At 38.6% G+C, this 18,530-nt stretch overlaps 3 protein-coding genes across 3 annotated transcripts; 2 read left to right on the top strand and 1 right to left on the bottom strand.

Moving 5' to 3' along the window:
• Window positions 1-836: 836 nt before the first annotated feature.
• Window positions 837-3,774, top strand: LOC104211746 (putative protein phosphatase 2C-like protein 44). The gene is made up of 5 exons (XM_009760848.2): window positions 837-968; window positions 1,497-1,805; window positions 2,626-2,884; window positions 2,978-3,138; window positions 3,396-3,774. The coding sequence occupies exons 1-5, from the start codon at window positions 933-935 to the stop codon at window positions 3,531-3,533; spliced, it is 903 nt and encodes a 300-aa protein (XP_009759150.1). The 5' UTR covers window positions 837-932; the 3' UTR covers window positions 3,534-3,774.
• A 362-nt stretch (window positions 3,775-4,136) lies between these two features.
• LOC104211747 (COP1-interacting protein 7) lies at window positions 4,137-13,888 on the bottom strand. The gene is made up of 13 exons (XM_009760849.2): window positions 13,306-13,888; window positions 12,413-12,592; window positions 11,829-11,949; window positions 11,707-11,746; window positions 11,295-11,347; window positions 11,162-11,217; window positions 9,935-10,087; window positions 9,564-9,781; window positions 7,702-9,257; window positions 6,634-7,542; window positions 5,454-5,841; window positions 4,548-4,613; window positions 4,137-4,459 (listed from the first exon to the last, which is right to left on the bottom strand). The coding sequence occupies exons 1-13, from the start codon at window positions 13,362-13,364 to the stop codon at window positions 4,407-4,409; spliced, it is 3,852 nt and encodes a 1,283-aa protein (XP_009759151.1). The 5' UTR covers window positions 13,365-13,888; the 3' UTR covers window positions 4,137-4,406.
• Window positions 13,889-17,757: 3,869 nt separating this feature from the next.
• LOC138891290 (uncharacterized) lies at window positions 17,758-18,237 on the top strand. The gene has a single exon (XM_070174630.1). It carries the CDS (start codon window positions 17,758-17,760, stop codon window positions 18,235-18,237), a length of 480 nt encoding a protein of 159 aa, XP_070030731.1.
• Window positions 18,238-18,530: the final 293 nt, after the last annotated feature.

The following is an 18,530-nucleotide window of genomic DNA, read 5'->3' as shown; positions in this document are numbered from 1 at the left end:
AAAAAACAGTTTTTCAAAATTTTCACTTCAAATCACTCATAAAAATTCAAAAACAACTCCAAATTGTATTCATATCCAAACACAACTCTAATTTTCAATACCATTTTTATTTAGAAAAAGATTCACTTTTTTTCGGAATTTCACAATTCTTATGTCCAAACGCCCAATAAATCTTACGTTCTTCTGTCCTTTACGCTTTACATCTTATTTTATTTTTATACTATATAAAAATAAACGGTTATGTCAATGATAAGTAAATATCACCGTGCTGTACCTTCAATTTTTATAACATTGCTTAAATTTACAAAAGTAACCATCTCAAAGCTTGCTCTTTTTTCCACTTCTCCTTTAAAGAAAGTTATTGGTCCCATATGGCCATATCTGTAACTTCTTTATATGATGTAGTAGTTTATTTAGATAATGTGCAAGAATTTAATTTTTATTTATTGCTAGTTTGGGGGGGGGGGGGAATCATAATGGTTAAGAGTAAATTGACTGGCTCTAATAAGTTATTAATCCTCTTTTTCAGGTTAACATCTCATACTTTGTATAGGTATAGTCAGCGGATAAAACTTAAGCCTATTTAGATAAGATAACAATTTCTTCCCCCCAAAAAAATTTACTATTAACTGTGGTAAAAATTCTTTTCTTCCTTTACCAAAATTATCATTCATTCTTCTTTTTATCTTTTAATATTTTTCAAAACTGCATAGATAAGTTCAAAAGTATTAGACTCTTTGTCAACACCATCAAATTTCACGAAATTATATTTGAACAAGAAAAACATAATAAATTCTTATTGCCTAAGAAAAATCCCCTCTCTCTGTCTCTTTCTATACATTTTTTGTTTTCAAAATTTTTCCCTTTTATTAAATCTCAGAAGATTGTTAACCAGAGTCAATTGCCATTTTTGGATTTTGAGAGCTGAAAACATGGGGTTCAAGGATTTTCAACTCAAGATAGCCAAGGTACATTGCTTCTTTAATTTCTCTAAATGTATACATATTTTGTTTAATCTTTTGTACTTTAAATATCATTTATCAATACGTTTACAAAGCAAAGAAATGACGATTAAAGGATTATAGATTCACATTTACATCGAAATTTCATTTTCTTTTAATTGTTCCACCCCAAAATGCACGATTATATAAGTCCATTTACCTCTTGTTACAAACCTTTCTTTGGGACATTTCTTCTATATTTTTTATTTCTATTGACCACCTTTGTCATAAGGTTTTAGCATGGTTTGTTTTTACGAAACTAATACAATTCTGGCACATTTTTTAGGGCAAACAAAGTCCTCACTCATTCCGCCAACAATTGTTGTATCTTTTAGACTTGCTTCGCACCTATGTCAAAAGCCAGTTGAGGTTCATGTATAGAGTTTGGTATTTTTGTTTGTTAGGACGCAGAACATTAGGCAGAAATCACATGTATAGGTCCATCATGCAAGTTTTTCAATCTCTTATAAGTCGTTTATTTGTTGAATTTTATAGAAACTTCGGCTGAGAAACTTTCTGGCCAAAGAAGAAGGATACAAGAAGAGAGAAACGAACAATGGGAAGAGGCTTTCATGGATGATGCCTATAACTCATGGATATTACGTGGCGGAGGAAAAGCCATTAGGCGGCGGAGCACCGCCACAAACACCTCAAAATAACCAAGTAGAGTGTGATAAAGTGGTGGTGCAAAGGGAACAAGTAGAAGAACAAGAGTGGTGGTTTTATGGAGTTTTTGATACCCGAATTGGTGGCGGAGTTACCAAGTACCTGCAGACTCATTTGTTTGACGACAATTTTAACGAGGTAATTAACAAACCATGAGAATAATATGTTCTTAGGATTCACCACTCTCTTGTGTTCTGTCATACTACATTTCATGACTTAGTTGTGATCGCCACTATTTGTTTTATCATTTTGTGTCCATGGTCATGCTGTCATATATATATATATATATATATATATATACACACACGCCATCGATTATCTTTCCCAAAGTTATGGAACGGAAAGAAGAAGAAAAAGCATTTTTCGCGCAGCTTGCTCATAATACAGGTCTCATTTGTATATCATATTTGGCCGGCCTAACTCACCTACTCCTTATCGATCTATCTAATACTTTCTTATATCTACTTAATTTAAAAGGCAACAACAAGAATGGAACCATAGGCTCATATGCTATGTGTGTTGTTGTTGTTGTGTGTTTGTTAATAGCATTGGGTATTTCGTAAGCCCTCAATGATAATCAGTATCATCATTTATGAGAGGTGATGCCTGATTAAAAGGGCAGCCCGGCGGACAAGGTGTGCCGCGTCAAAGTAGGGTCCGAGGATGGGCCACACCCCAAGAAGTGTATGTAGAAAATCTACCCTAATGCAAGCATTAGTGGTTGCTTCCACGGCTGGAACCGTGAGGTCACATAGAGACAACTTCACCGTTGCTCCAAGGCTCTCCTAGGTGATGCTTGATTGTTGGGGAAATAATTTTTGTTCCTTTTAGTGTATCTAGAAAATCAAAGGGAACACCTATGAAAGGTGATGCTGATTATTAAAGCCCAGTGCAACATAACCTGTAAATTGTAGCTTAGTTAGAGGTTTAGCTCATGTTTTGTGGCTATTTCCTTCAGTCACAGATGAGGAAGAAAAGCAAGGAAACCTTAAAAAAGGCACATGTGCATGCAAAAGCTAAGGTCAGGGAAACAGAACGACTAGAGAAGACATGGAACATGGGTTCAGCTTCAGCAATAGTCATCAATGGAGAGAAGCTAATACTTGCAAATATGGGTGAATACAAAGTGGTGGTATGCAAAGACGGCGAAGCTTTCGAAATTAACAGAAGGCAACAGCATACAACAAAGTCACATTGGTCACATAAATTCTTCCCAGGCAAGATAATATATCATCCTTTTACCCCTCTTTGGGAATTTTCATTTTGATGTATAGACTATAGCTGAGTTGATTGTTTTTGGTTCATATCAGTTGTCGTCAAACGCTTACCTAAAGTAAGAAGCACAGCCTTGGATTCTGGAAAGGGAGCTGCAGCTAATAAGCCTTCTAAAAGCTCAGAACTTGTTGTTGGTTCTGAAAGAATTGATCGCGATATTGAATTTGTTATCTTAGCTAGTCCTGGCATATGGGAGGTAAACTTCAATATCCAACCACCCCCCACCCCACCCCACCCCCCCCCACCCCCACCCAAAAAAAACAACAAATCTAGTGTAATCCCACAAGTGGGGTCTGGGAAGGGCTGTGTATACGCAGAGCTTACCCCTATCTTATAAAGATAGAGAGGTTATTTCCGACAGACTCTCCCCCGCCCCAAACCAACACAACCAAAAGAAGAAACAAACCTCAGCTAGTGCTAACTGTTGATTTCTGCTTGTGAAATTTTAACCAGGTAATGAAGCAGCAAGAGGCAGTGAACTTGATCAGGCATTTGGAAGATCCTCAAGAAGCTGCTGAATGCTTAGCCAAAGAAGCTTTGACTAGAAGGAGCAAAAGCAATGTTTCTTGCCTCATCATTAGATTTGAATAATGCAGAAATGAGAAAAACCTAAAAGACATCCTTGTTTGTGTAGAATAGAAACTACACCTTCAACTAATATACTTTGATATGAGTCATTCCCATTTACAGAACTGGGAAGTAACATTCCAATACAAGTTAGCTAATATTTTAGCAAACTGAGATTGCTGTCAAGGGTCAAGCAACTCTTGTGTAAGGTCAAGCTAGGATCTCATAACTAGGTGTGGCTATATCAAGAAAAAGAATTTCAGTATTGCTGCGTTTCTCTTTTTTCCCTCAACATATTTATTTCATTTTATCTTCTGCAATTATTCTGTTACCAGGTTTTACTAAAGTAATGCATCTACATGTTTCACGGGTTGGAGCCGTGGAATCAGCCATTAATGCAAGCATCAGGGTAGGCTGCCTACATCACACCTCTTGGGGTGCGGCCCTTCCCCGGATCCTCCATGAAAGGGGATGCTTCCTGCACCAGGCTGCCCTTTTTGTGTTTTCATTGCCACATTCTTTTTTCTCTTATATTCATTTCCCATGCTATTGGCCTTAATAAGCCATAGGTCAAGGAAAATTGCAAAATGTGTAATTACTTTGAAGCAATAAATAAACGATAGGAACTGTAAAAATTTCTGGAGCATCTTTACTGCAAACACCAACTATCAAATCCAAACAGTAAGTACATTGAAAGCTAACAGGCAGTCGAACGTATATACATTTTTCATCTTAACACCATTTCTTTTTACAAAATACTACATTTTAGGAAATGAACTGCTTTTGGAATGTCATAAAGAGCTGTGAGCAAAATTAAAAAAATGATGAATTGATGTGTCACACCTTGAGCTGACAACCATCGGAGACTCACTTGAACAATCTTGATACTGCATACTGTCACCTTTTTTCACTAGTCTTGCTTCGAAAGGGAGATAACAAAGAGAGGCGAGCTGTATTCCAAGTGTAAATACCTCAGTTCCTCATTCATACATATAAATATAAAACACATTTAAATCTTAAGGATATTATTAATCTTACACTTCTGAGGAGCATTGCCACCAGTTGGGGTTTCATCTTGGGAGATCAAATTCTTCAAAGTGTAAACTGGAGGAGACAAGGTATAAGGTCAGCTTATTGATATTAAAGAGGGACAAGGGTGAACAAATTATTGTCGATTCCATATGCATTACAATTGTGCAGATGGAATTAGAATTAAGGGTTTAACATTCAGGATCAAGACATATTCCATCGAGTCATCTACAGTACATACAAGTCAAAGAAATATTTCCAAAACTGTGCGAAGCTACTGAAAAGAAACGTTAGCCAAGAATTGTTTCCCCCATTCTTCTCAACGCAACAGTACTCATCCACTACCCTTCCACCCCTCCCTCTCTCCAATCACAAACAGTTCTGTTTAACATGTTTTCTTATCTTTTTATATTCTTATTTCACTTGTCCTCTTGTTCTGCTTTTGGTGCTCCCTATTTGGTTTGGGAAGCCGAAGTAACAGATTGTAAGGATTCAAATGGTAGCTGGTTCTAAACTTCATTTTGGATTTATAAGAAAATCACTGCTCCCCCCATCCCATTTTATGTGACATGCTTTGATTGGACACGTAGTTTAATAATGAAATAAAGACTTTTGAAATTTGTGGTCTAAAACAAGCCATAGACATTTTTGTGGCTCTAAATTATCTCTTTAAGGATAAAATGAAAATTTTAAAGTCAAATCATTTCTAAGTATAGAAAGGTGTTATTTTGGGACAGGCTAAAAGGAAAGTGTGCAAAATAAATAGGGACAGAGTGAGTAATTTTTGTTTTTTGGATAGGTAAGGATCTTAACAAGAAAACTACACCAGATCTTGTTCCCATAATTTCAAAAGGGAACATGTTATCGATGTTTTCAGCTACGGCTATCAAGTTAAGAGATTTGAAAGCTCGTTACCTTCACTAGGCAAGGAAGCATTTGCGGCACTATCATCCTGCTTGACACTATTCATGGTTGCACCGTCTGATTCTGCTCCTGCAGAGGAATGGTTCTTCTTTCCAAACCTCAAGAGGCGTTTAAAACCTTTTGGTGATTCCTTCAATTGAGTCTTCTCTGCAGCTTCTGGATTGTTATCTACTCTGATGGTGTGAATATCAGGTGCATGAGCTTTGGCAATTTCTTTAACTGTTGATGCTATGTCTGAGCTCGACGGGGGTGCTTTAACATACTCCAAGTTTCTGGTAGAAGGGTCCTCTACAGAGGAGACACGAGCATAGGGAGCACGATAAACAGTACTACCGATATTTGCAAATTTGGGTGTGTCATCAGCATAACTCGTCCCCACCTGCAAATATTAAGGTGGAATATTCAGTTTTCGCAATTGCATATGCAACTAATGTTAATTCAATACAGAACCCAAACAAGCAGAGCATAAATTATTACCTTTGCTAAATAATCATATGCTAATGAGAATCCCCGGCACCATGTAAACAGCATACAAGAAATCCATTGGCAGAAAATTTATTACAAATATCCATATGAGCATATTGAAACACGAGGCTTTAAGTAGGTGAGTTTTTTTTTCCTTTTTCATTAATAAGTATTGTTTAGGTGTATATTATACGTTTTCGTGACAAGGGCTGTTTAGGTGAAAATATAATTTTCTTTTTTTCAATAAATAAGCATACGCAGGTCACAATTCACTTCAACTGGCACGTAAATAAATTGAAAGGATAGTTTGCTCACACCACCCAAGCAAATCAGGCCCCCAAGACCACTACAGTGCCCCCCACCCCCAAACCCAAAAATACCCCCTCCTTACCCCCATGCCACCTAAGAGAAATGAACAAAGTATATAAAGGAAATTCATATTCCAGATAAAACTAAAACATCTAAGATCAATTAAGTTGTCTGTTGCTTCTGAAAAAGTTTTGCTAAAATTGGGGGACATTTTTAGGGAAGAAATCAGGAACATTTTATCTCCATGATCTACTCGTGTTAAGTATATATTACCATATGTTCAAGTTCAACTGATATAGTAGTCACTTAACTGTAAGAATTTTTAGTAATTGTGTTGTGTAATGGGCAACATCAAAGAGTACCAGCTTTTAATTTTACCTAACTCTACTAGTCCTACCTCATGAGTATTTGACAGTTCTTGCAGTTGGCTAGGAGCAGGAGCTCGGATAAATCCCTCAAAGGGTGACGGTGGGTCACGTGTAGATGCATAGTCAGTTTTCTCTACACTGTCCTTCTCTGATGATGATTTGGAAGCTGCAAAAGAGGGCTTCTCCTTCTCAAGCATAACAACAGTTTTCTCAATAATGTTTTCATCTGGATCACTCTTGTAAGATTCAACGTCTTTGGATACTACAGAAGGCCTGTCATTCTTCTCTTTTGCTATATTCTCTGCAGCTGGTTTATCTTGTGGTAAATCAGACGATTCTTTGGTGGTTCTGATTTTCAGCTCAGGAAGAGTAGCAGCCTTCTTTTTGTCAAGGTCTATGATAGCAGATATTTTCTTGCTCTCGGGCACATCAGAGCGTTTCGTCTTAGACACTGGTTCAGCACTTCGAGCCTTGGGCTTTGATACAAATTCAGCACTTTGTGCCTTCCCCAAAGTACCAGGCTTGCCGCTGATTGCTTTGGGCTCTGATAATCTTCTTATTCGTGCCATGGATGCCTTTGAATTAGGTGTAACACCATTGTTTTCTTTTTTTGGTTCAGACAAGGATGATGCCGATCTACTCAATTTGTTACCAGCCAATTTGCTGCCATCAGTTGATTTGCTGGCTTTAGAGCCCTTTTGCAGATCACTTGACACCAGTGAAGTTCTTATTTTGGTTCTTTGCAATGGCGACGAGGATCCAGGCTCTGAGTCACTGAACTTAGATCCCCTGATGGTGCTAGGAGAGAGTTTTGCTGGCAATTTTCTTGTTTGGGCTGTTGGTGCTGGAGAGCGAGCAGAGCTGGAGCCACCTCTGGATGCAATTCTCTTTTGCCTTTCCAGTTTTAATGCCTCAATGCGCTTTTGGTCTGCCTCTTCCTGTAAAATTTTAAAATTCCACCTATTCAAACTCTATTGGGAAATATATCATGAAAAAACAACTTAAACTGGTTAAATATTCCAGAAACACTATTTAAATCACTAACACTTTGTACCGCGAAAAAGGGAGGGGAAGTGAGAAAAAATAGGTCAGTGCACCTTTTCTTTTTTCATCTTCTGGATATCAGACTTGAAGGATCTTATCCTATCAGCACGTGCTCGTGCATCATCCAAAGGACTTGACTTTGACATTTTTCCTTTTCTTATTGGCCCTCCACTCCTCTTCTTATCTGAAGTATCAGCAGTAGCTTTTGACCTGCGATCTTTCTCTGATTTTTTAGAACCTACATTCACGTCATTCGAGACTCCATTCTTTCTTTTATCCTTTGAAGCAGACCCTTCAATGCAAAATTGCATTTCATAGTCCAGCGCAGGGTCATAGACACCTGACCTCTTTTCTGTTCCCCGCTCAGGCATCAAGCTCAAATCATTAGGCTCGTAGTAGCTCATAACCCCAACAGAGTTGTTTTCTGATTTTTGATGCGGAAGCTCAGAGTCCATGTTAATGGCAGTTCTTCCATCTGGTCCAACATCATCCAATGACATTGACCTAAAAGGTACAATAAAAGACTCATCAGCCATATCATGTGAGGATGCTCTGTCTATCTTATTCGCATGCTCAAATGCATTTACAGCTAGAGGATCTAATGAATTTCTCATCCCTGATTGATTGTCTCGACCATTTAACATAAAATCATCATTTGGAGTTCTAAGCATGACTTTTCTCCCATTTATTTCTGTAAACTGCATGTCCATTTTGTCACCAAGTCCTTGAGCACTGTCATATCCTCTGTTTGAAAGTAGAAGTTCACCATTAGGTCCCCTGGACATGCGCGACATCTTCGCACCAACTGTGTGGATATCATCACTCAACCTATCCTTCATTTCAATGCCATCTTGTGCACCACTAGCCAAAGGATCATCGCCCGTGGTATTTTTTCGCCTCCTCCTTGCATCTTTCTCCATGGAGAACATGCCATTTTTGTCAGCCTGACTTTCTTCTTCATTGCCTTTCAATAAACAATTTTGAAATGCCAGCCAGTGCCCACCATCAGCTTCCTTCTCACGTACAGCGTCATCATCATATAAAATTGACTCATCCTGAAACTTTGTGCGGCTTCGTCTTGTTTTTGATGACTGTGAAGTTTCCCTGTTAACCGGACTGTGACCATTGCCTTCTAGATCTTCACTATCGGCATCTTTTTCCGAACCAGAAGCTGCTTCTGATTCGCTGTCACTAGAGTTCTTTGTTTTAGACGTGATATAATTAATGTTACGTATAACAACCTTTCCTGATTGTTTTTTCCTAGACCGTCCACCAGCCTTCTTTCTTTGACTATGAGAACCTTCACTATCCATTTCTTCGTCCTCCTCCGATTCACTGTTGCTTTCTCCCCTATCCAAAGACTGTCTTTTCTGCCTAGTTTTCGGAGTGACACTCATTTGAGAGTCTTCCATTCCTGGATAAGGAGGTTGATAGAGAGGCCCATTTCCTGGATAAGCTGGATAATATGGTACTCCTTGCATAGGGTATCCTTGAAAAGCAGGTACGGCAGAGCCTGGAGAATGCATTGTCCAAGGTGGAAACATTGGATGAAGAAACTGATATTGTTGTTGACCATTTGGATTTTGTTGATCAAATGGAGGCCTTTCCCCTATATTGCCAAAGAATATGACAAAAATATCACAACTCTCTCAAGAAAGCACATGTTGTAGAAGAATATACATACCTAAATCATCCTATTCAATACTCATAAACAATAAGAGTATATCCAAGGTCAGAACTGAAAGCATCCCCAACTGAATGAACGTTTTTCATGGCAAAAAAGAGATAGAAACTATAACCTTGATGACTTGAAGAATGTATGTTAATATTTGCAAATAATATGACCTTGCCCGGATGCGGCCTATATGAAAGGCAAGTTATAACAGAGTACCCTTCATAGGATTTGCTTCGTTACCTGAATTACTATCTGCGCTTGATTTCACATAATTCTCAGAAGCCATCTCAGCGTTGGAATCAAACTGCTTATTAGCAATATTAGATAGAAGAATTCCAGATGCATTCATTGCAGCAATGTTTAATTGATTCGCCATTGCTTCAGCAGCTTCAATTTCAACCCATTGTCCATTTTCATGCTTTTTCTTCCACAGTTCCATAAATCGTACACATGCATCTCTGCCACATATATAACTGTTTTAGCAATGGTGATTGCAAGTAACCGTTTATTTGTGATTTGTGATTCTGCTAATACTTTGATTTGAATGCAAACAAAAAATAAGCGATGTTTATTCCAACAAAGGGAACTAGAAGTTGCTGCTAGTTGCTTACTTTAAGCGTGATGCACCAAAAGACTCAGCAAATGATACCATCTGTGCCATGCGATCAATATCAAAACCAGCAGCTACAGCACGTGCAAATGCCATTCCTTGTTCTTTTTGAAGCACAGACTTGCGAGTCTCCAAGACCTTCAAAAGCTGTACTCTGAATAAGAAGACAAATCAATCAAAATGCAATTGGATCTATTACTAAACTTGAAAATTCTGGCTCTTCATACATGTTACAAGCTCTGAGCAAGTCCACTTATCCGGAGATTCTTTAATTAGGCATATGAAAATGAAACGAACAGAAGATAACTTCAGTAACATGATCAAATGATGGTGCCAAACAGCTTATGTCAATGTTTTTTCTTTCGGCAAGTAACTTATGTCAATACTTTATTTTTTTGACACTTATGTCTTTACTTTGACTCCTATATAGGTTAAGAGGCTATTAGCTCTAATGCCAACTACATTATGGCTATGAAAATTGAACCCACCCACATAATATGCACACAAATATGCAAACTAAGGCGGTGCTGTTCATGGCATAGATTTTAAGTGGACGACAGTTAACAAGGATAGAAATACAATTATCAAGAAATGTTATTGAATTTTAACTAGCCAACAGAACATAAAGAAACTGGGTTGACTGAAATGTTAAAAATCATAATAAGATGAACGTCTGCACTTTTATCAATGGATAAGCAAAATATTAAAAACATCTACTCTTACAGTTTTCTGTTTTTCCTTTTCCTCTTTTCTCTTTGTTTTTCTCGGTCTTATGAGGGCGGCCTTCTTTTGTGACATTACGTGTAGCAGTCAAAAGGAAGCCAATGTAGGAATTTATATTGCTTTTAACCAGCTGGTACACCAGCTTACAATGAACCGGATGCGAGAAACTAATATACTTTTTTTATAAAGAGATGCATAAAAATATTTCCAAACAACCAAGAGATATAACTTGCCGTGCTAAGTTAGAAATCCTGCTTTCAACTTTATCAAAAAGAGAAATCCTAGTTCTTTCCAATTGTCCATAGTGATATCACTGATTTATCTTTACATTATGACAACAACAAACGGGGACAAAGGTGCAAAAAGAAATCTGATTGAGTAGTTCTAGTTGATTAATCGTCATCAACAAATCTCTGTCCATGGAATTCTGAAGTGAAACCACAGACACAAGTATAACTTCCAGGAACAGAAAAATATGCTTAAATGATCTGTCAGACTACTATACCTTGAATTTTCTTCCTGACAACCTGACCCATTTGTCTGAGGTTGATTTTCCCCCGGCTGCACGAAACATAAACCAGATCAGGAAAAAGTCATAATATGCGCAACAATTGAAAGAATAGAAGATGCCCAGTCACCTTGTAAAGGACAATAGCTTTCTCCTCGCTGACATATGCTGTAGATTTAGTACCTGTCCAAATTTCACTATTTTTCAGTATCTTGTATCATAAACTAGCAATTCCACATAACATTAGAGGATAAAGCCCACTGTTAGATTATTGACAAAAGTAAGGTAAGATAATTGCATAATCTAGGGATCTATATCGGAGTAGCATTTCTTGTAAATGGAGGATCCAATCAATGCGGCAATGGAAGAAACAAAAGACTAAAGAGGAAATAGTTAAGTTAACCAAGAAACCAGGACCAAAAAGTTTACAACATCTTGATCGCGAGGTGCATCATTCGCCTAAGTGATGATGAGAAGAAAAAAGAAAACGAACTGGGCTTTTGTTCGGTCAACAATGATACAAGTTTTTCACTCTGAAGTACCTGCAAAATTTCCAGCTGGTTTTGCTTCTTTGTGTTCAACCTGTTGAAGAAATAAAAATTGTTGGACTAACATCTTGACACTCCATGACACATGAAATGACTGAAGATCAGGAAATACTTACTGGCCCTAGACCAATATCATTGTGTCCCTGAAGGGCAATTGCTTCCTCGATCTGCAAGATCTCAGATTCTATGGTGTACACCCTTTCCAGGATCTCCGGAGTGCTCACAAAACGGACAAACCTGTTAAGAGAAAGAAACATTACACCAATTCGGTATTAACAAAACAAAACAAAAAAAGGAAACATTGGCCTAATTTGTTTGCACATTATTATCACGCCCTTATTCTCTTTTTTAATCTTTCTCAGAATTAGTAGGACCTGCCAGAGCAGCTTCATGTTATGGGGTGTGAAGTATGCTACATGTTTACATACGTAATTTCTGGTTTTGCTTGATGGCTATGCATAAAAAAAGCCTATTAAATTGCAAAAGTTTTCTTTTCTTGCTTTGCAAAAATATGAATTGTCCCTAGAGAAGGTTCCAACCATTTCAGTAAAAAATTATACATAAATAAAAAGTTTATGCCTTTGCAAAAAGATCGCCTGCCTTAGAGGATTGGACTTGGACTATCCCAGGAAACATTCCCATTGATATGCTAATTAACATGTAAGAGTACATAAGGACACCACTAGGTTTTACTACAAACCTTTCCACTGTGCCCTTTGTAAACCATGAAGCATCGACATGAGCATCTGGTTCCAGCAAAACTGAATAGCCACCCTTTGCAATTTGATCCTGAGCAGTTCTCAAGTGAGCAAGAAAAGGATTCAGCAAACCAGAAGCTAGTTTCTCCTTCTTGCCATTGGCTATAATGAATAAATCACACCTGAAAACAATAAGACATTTAAATCTATATCAGTAGCAAGAATTTCCACAGCTCCACTCTCACTATGTGTTTAAGTAAAGCTATGCACAAGCCAAAGAATACTCCCCAAACTCTAACGAAGAGAAAAGTAGAGAGATAAATTGCAAGCGTAGATGTCACTACACCAGCTATTTTCGGTTTGCATAAAAGCCAAACTAGCCAGAGAGGAAATTAATTTTCGTGCAGGATTCACATAAAATCCAGATTTCAACTCCTTTAACAATTAGAAAGTAATGTCAATTCCCTTCCACTGGTAACTAAGAGGAAGACGTCAACAACAACTACATCTCAATCCAAAACAAGTTGGGGTCAGCTATATGAATTGTCACTAACCATGGTATTCCATTTAAACTCACTCATACCAATATTATGCATTACAACTAAAAAGTAACTAAGAGAGAAATGCCAATTCCAGGAAAGAAAAATATTGTAGAATGAAAAGACATTTATCAAGACTAGAGCAATACGAATGTTATCCAAACAAACATTGAATTGGATTTTACACAATCAATGCTAAACCTGATAAGTACATACTCTAAAAATCCACAAAGATCAATGCACATCCATGTATACACACAACAATAAACCAATCTGAAAACACTATTACATGAAATATAAACCAAATAAAGATAACATATTTTGAGTAAACTAGCTATAACCATGTAAAAATATACCTAGTTCTAGTAGGAGTGAGCTGAAAAACAACTGAGTCAAGTCTTGCACTAGACTTCATTCTTGCAACTCCAATTGCTTCAGCAACTAAATTCTTAGATCTTTAAAATGAGCTCCCAAATCTTGAAACAGACAAACCCAACAAGCTGAATAACACAACCCAACTGACTAATCAGTAAAACCTCACTGTTTTCATCATCAAGAAACCTCTTTTAGTCAAGAAAAACACAAAAGATCACTTTTTTAGAGAATAGAGCAAAAGGGTTTGTACAGACCAAAAAGATTAAAGCAAAAGCTCAAGAAAAACTTTGTTTTAATGGGTTGTTTCATACATTTTAACACTTAACCCAAATGAAATGTCATTCAACAAATCAAGATTCCACCTTTACACAAAATGCTCAGTGACCCATTACCAAATATAGCTCCAAAACACACACATATATCTATGTGTATTATTAGAAAGAGAAGGATCCAAAGAAAAAAATGTAGTATTCCCTCCGTTTCATATACTATATAAGCTAGTTTGACTCAGACTTAAAAAAAAAAAGAAACTGTTGAAAGTTGTAACTTTAAAAGGTTAATGTTAAAAAGTTTGAAAAAAACTTTTGAAAGTTGTAACTTATAATGTTAAAAAGTTTGTGGGTCATGGTATTTGTATAGCTATAAAAGTTTTTTCTTAAGAATAAATATATAAAATAAATAAGTTTAAAGTTAAATTTTTTTAAATTTAAAAATGTGATATTTATTTTGGAACAAACTAAAAATGAAACTATGTCATTCAGGGAAGGGAGGAAGTAATAAGAACAAGATCTTGAGGTAAGGAGGAGAAATCAAGGGTATTTTAGGTAATTCATAGAGAAAAAGTGGAGCACTAAAAGATAAGAGGACAAAATGGAGAAGGTGTGATCGGGGAACCTTTTAATAAAGTGACAAAAGTACCCCTGAACTGAGAGTGTGTGTTCAGTAATTGTTGTGGCAGTGTGAAAACACAGTGGGCGGTGCTATTTTGCGCCTAGGAAAATGAGACCCTCTCTTTTGGTGGTGACAGTCAAAGCGCGCACAGTTGTATATCATTATACATGCACCTAATTATTTTTTGTTTTTTTAGACTATTCAACATACTAGAAAAGATCTTAAATATTTTAATTTATTTATTAAGTCAGCTTCTTTAGTCGATTATCTATCGAACACAACTCTTTTACTCACACAAAGTAAAAATAAAGTTTGTATATACTTTACCCTCTCGAGATTCACTTGTGAGAACACACTGATTATGTTACTATTACTGTTCTATTGCTTCCAGTGGAGGAGCCAGAATTTTCATCAAGGAATATCAAAATATAAATAATTAGATACAATGAAAAGTCAAGAAAAGTCAACGTATAGTAAATATACATAAAATAAAATAAAAAATATCTAACAATATAATATAATTTTTTGGAGAAGGGGTATCGCTTGACACCCTTAATTCAATGTGACTCCGCAAATTGCTCTTATTTTATGGAGTGTGACATTTGGAATTGTCTGTTTTTATCTATCAATTTGCTACTATTATTATATATAATTAGTCTAATAATAGAGAAAATTGAACTTAAGAGACTATTTAGTCATGCTATGATGTAAAATTGAAGCAGTTAGAGAAAATGGTGTGATTTCATTTTGGAGAATATAATAGTCTAAAGTCCTAATATTTTTACATGCCGGTATTGCCTTTTTTTTTTCTCTATCTAATTTCTTTTTGAGGAAAAATAAAAGGAGATGGTCCCTAACTATATGGAGTATATATTATGATGTTACTCATTTGAGTAACATCTAGTTCTATAAGTTCACTATTACTATAGGTGTTCCCTTCTTCCCTTTTTTTGCCACAGTTGGGCTTCACCAGTGGTAGCGGTGACAGCCCCTCCCCACCCCCACCCCCCATTTATTTTTGTTCTACGCTATTTTGTGTGTCTTGTAAGTAAATTTGGTGGTATTGGAGACGAGCGGGAAGCGCAAGCACAAGCATAGGAGAGCAGTCGGGGCAAGCGTCAGCAAGGGGCGATAGGAAGTTAGACGCGAATGTGCCAGGTGCCACAACATCATCAAGTACACCAAGACAATTTCAGGTTATATTCTCGGGAGTTGGTACCTCCCGTTCATCTACCCTCCAATTGGGGTGACTTAAACTGTAGTCATTTTTAGTTTGCATTAGTTTACTCATACTACTAGCGTGCTTGTAGTTTCTACTTGTTTGTTTCTAGTTTAGTTCGTTGCATATTGTGTGCTAGTGATTCTTTCTTAGCCTGTTGTAGGTATAGTGGTTGCAGTTTGGGATGATAGAGTAAGGTCATGTCCTCGGGAGGGGTAAGGGGTGTGGCGAGGGTGGGGAGGGGGATAGGGGTGCGACGGGAGGCAAGGGAGGTAAGGAGAACAAGGGAGCCTATAGGTTGAGAATTGGGTAATGGAACATAGGCACATTGACGGGTAAGTCTATAGAGTCTGCTAGGATCCTCCAAAAGAGGAAGGTTAATATAGCGTGTGTCCAGGAGACTAGGTGGGTAGGATCGAGGGCGAGGGATATTGATGGGTATAAGTTATGGTACACTGGAGTCCTGGGGGGTAAGAATGGAGTGGGTATTTTGGTAGATAGGGATCTTAGAGAGTCTGTGGTAGAGGTTAGGCGAGTGAATGATACACTAATGACTATTAAGGTGGTGGTTGGTGAGTGTACCCTAAATGTCATTAGTGCTTACGCGCCGCAAGAAAGCTTGGATGAGGAGGTTAAAAGGCGCTTCTAGGAGGGGTTGGATGAGATTGTGCATAATATTCTGCCTGCCGAGAGGTTATTTATAGGAGGGGATTTCAATGGGCATATTGGGTCGTTTGTAGGTGGCTACAGTGAGGTGCATGGCGGCTTCGACTTTGGGGATCGAAATGGAGGAGGTACCTCGCTACTGGATTTCGCTAAGGCAATTGAGCTTGTGATTGCTAACTTGAGTTTTCCGAAAAGGGATGAGCATTTGGTTACTTTCCAAAGCACGATGGTGAGGAAGCAAATTGACTATCTCCTCCTTAGAAGATGTGACAGAGGGTTGTGCAAGGATTACAAGGTTATCCCCGGTGAGACCCTCGCGACGCAGCATAGGCTATTGGTGATGGACGTCGGTATTATGATAAGGAGGAAGAAAAGGTCTTTACGAGGACGCCCGAGGATCATGTGGGGTGCCTTGACTAAGGATAAAGCTCAAGAGTTGGAAGCGAGGTTAGCGGCTATGGGAGCTTGGAGGAGTAGTGGAGACACGAGCATTATGTGGTGGACGGCGGATTGTATAAGGAAGGCAGCAGAGAGGTGTTAGGGGTCTTGGTGGGCTACCCTGGTGGTCATAAAGGCGACTAGTGGTGGAATGAATTATGGTCCAAGGTAAAGTGAAAGCGAATAAGGTAGCGTACCTGAAGCTAGTAAGGAGCACTAGCGAGGAGGAGAGAAGAGCAAATAGTGAGAGGTATAAGGTAGCTAGGAAGGAGGCGAAGCTAGCGATTTCGGAGGCTAAAAATGCAGCTTTTGCTCATCTGTACGACGGCCTGGGGACCAAAGGCGGGGAGAAGAAGTTATTAGGCTGGCCAAGGTGAGAGAGAGAAAGGCTCGGGATCTGGATTAGGTAAATTAAAGACGTGGACGGTAGAGTGTTGATGGGGGATGATCAAATTAAGCGGAGGTGGCAGACCTACTTTCATAAACTTCTGAATGAAGAAGGGGAACGAGATATTGTGTTAGGTGAATTGGGGCATTCCGAGAGTCATTATGACTTTAGGTATTGTAGGTGCATCAAGGTTGGGGAGGTCGTGAAGGCTATGCGTAAGAGTAGGGGCAGAGCTACCGGACCAGACTAAATCCCTATAGAATTTTGGAGGTGTGTGGGTAAAGCAGGCTTAGAGTGGCTGACTGGGTTGTTTAATATTATTTTCAGAGTGAAGAGGATGTCGGAGGAGTAGATGTGGAGTACGGTGATGCCGTTGTACAAAAACAAAGGTGATATCTAGAGTTATAACAACTATAGGGGTATCAAATTACTGAGTCATACCAAGAAAGTTTGGGAGAAGGTGGTAGAAGTAAGAGTGAGGAGGATGGTATCGATTTCAGACAACCAGTTCGGGTTCATGTCGGGGGCGTTCTACCACGGAAGCTATCCACCTTATTCGGAGGTTGGTGGAACAATACAGGGAAAAGAAGAAGCATTTGCACATGGTGTTTATTGATCTGGAGAAAGCCTATGACAAGGTTCCTGGAGAGGTTCTATAGAGGTGCCTGGAGGCAAAAGGTGTGTTGGTTGCTTACATTAGGGTGATTAAGGACATGCATGATGGAGCTAAGACTCGGGTTAGGACAGTGGGAGGCAACTCGGAGCATTTTTCGGTTATTATGGGGTTACACCAAGGGTCTGTGCTCAGCCCATTCCTTTTTGCCTCTGGTAATGGATGTACTGACACGCCATATTCAAGGAGAGGTGTCATGGTGTATGCTATTTGCTAATGACACAGTGCTGATTGATAAGACGCGATGCGGCGTCAATGAGAGGCTGGAGGTTTGGAGACAGAACCTTGAGCCTAAAGGTTTCAAGTTGAGCAGGACTAAGACGGAGTACCTAGAGTGCAAGTTCAGCGCTGAGCCGACGGAAGTGGGATTGGACGTGAGGCTTGATTCACAATTCATCCCTAAGAAGGACAGTTTCAAGTACCTTGGGTCGGTTATTCAGGGGGATAGGGAGATCAACAAGGATGTCACACACCGTATAGGGGTTGGGTGGATGAAGTGGAGGTTAGCGTCTGGAGTCCTGTGTGACAAGAAAGTGCCTCAGATTCTCAAAGGCAAATTTATAGAGCGGTGGTTAGACCAGCCATATTGTATGGGGCTAAGTGTTGGCCAGTTAAGAACTCATATATCCAAAAGATGAAAATAGCTTAAATGAGGATGTTGAGGTGGATGTGTTGGCACACCAAGATGTATAAGATTAGGAATGAAGTTATTCGGGAGAAGGTGGGTGTCGCCCCCATGGATGACAAGCTGCAGGAAGCAAGGCTCAGATGGTTCGGGCACGTCTAGAGGAGAAGCCCAAATGTGATGGTGAGGAGGTGTGAGCGACTGACTTTGGTGGGCATGAAGAGAGTTAGAGGGCGACCTAATAAGTATTAGGGAGAGGTGATCAGACAGGACATGGTGAGGCTTCAAATTATCGAGGACATGGCC

Source organism: Nicotiana sylvestris, chromosome 1, assembly GCF_000393655.2.
Source record: "Nicotiana sylvestris chromosome 1, ASM39365v2, whole genome shotgun sequence".
Taxonomy (NCBI): Eukaryota; Viridiplantae; Streptophyta; class Magnoliopsida; order Solanales; family Solanaceae; genus Nicotiana; species Nicotiana sylvestris.
Note: the sequence above shows the minus strand (reverse complement) of the source record. Positions and strands in the feature narration are given on the sequence as shown.

What these genes read in the sequence shown, in the direction of transcription:
- LOC104211746 (XM_009760848.2), top strand. Translation starts at nt 933, where the DNA reads ATGGGGTTCAAGGATTTTCAACTCAAGATAGCCAAG. An exon ending in TTGACGACAATTTTAACGAG is followed by an intron (nt 1,806 to 2,625) that starts GTAATTAACAAA and finishes TATTTCCTTCAG; the next exon opens with TCACAGATGAGGAAGAAAAG. An exon ending in GTCACATAAATTCTTCCCAG is followed by an intron (nt 2,885 to 2,977) that starts GCAAGATAATAT and finishes GGTTCATATCAG; the next exon opens with TTGTCGTCAAACGCTTACCT.
- LOC104211747 (XM_009760849.2), bottom strand. Translation starts at nt 13,364, where the DNA reads ATGAAGTCTAGTGCAAGACTTGACTCAGTTGTTTTTCAGCTCACTCCT. An exon ending in AAGCGCAGATAGTAATTCAG is followed by an intron (nt 9,258 to 9,563) that starts GTAACGAAGCAA and finishes TTGGCAATATAG; the next exon opens with GGGAAAGGCCTCCATTTGAT. An exon ending in TGGCAATGCTCCTCAGAAGT is followed by an intron (nt 4,460 to 4,547) that starts GTAAGATTAATA and finishes CTTGGAATACAG; the next exon opens with CTCGCCTCTCTTTGTTATCT.
- LOC138891290 (XM_070174630.1), top strand. Translation starts at nt 17,758, where the DNA reads ATGGATGTACTGACACGCCATATTCAAGGAGAGGTGTCATGGTGTATG.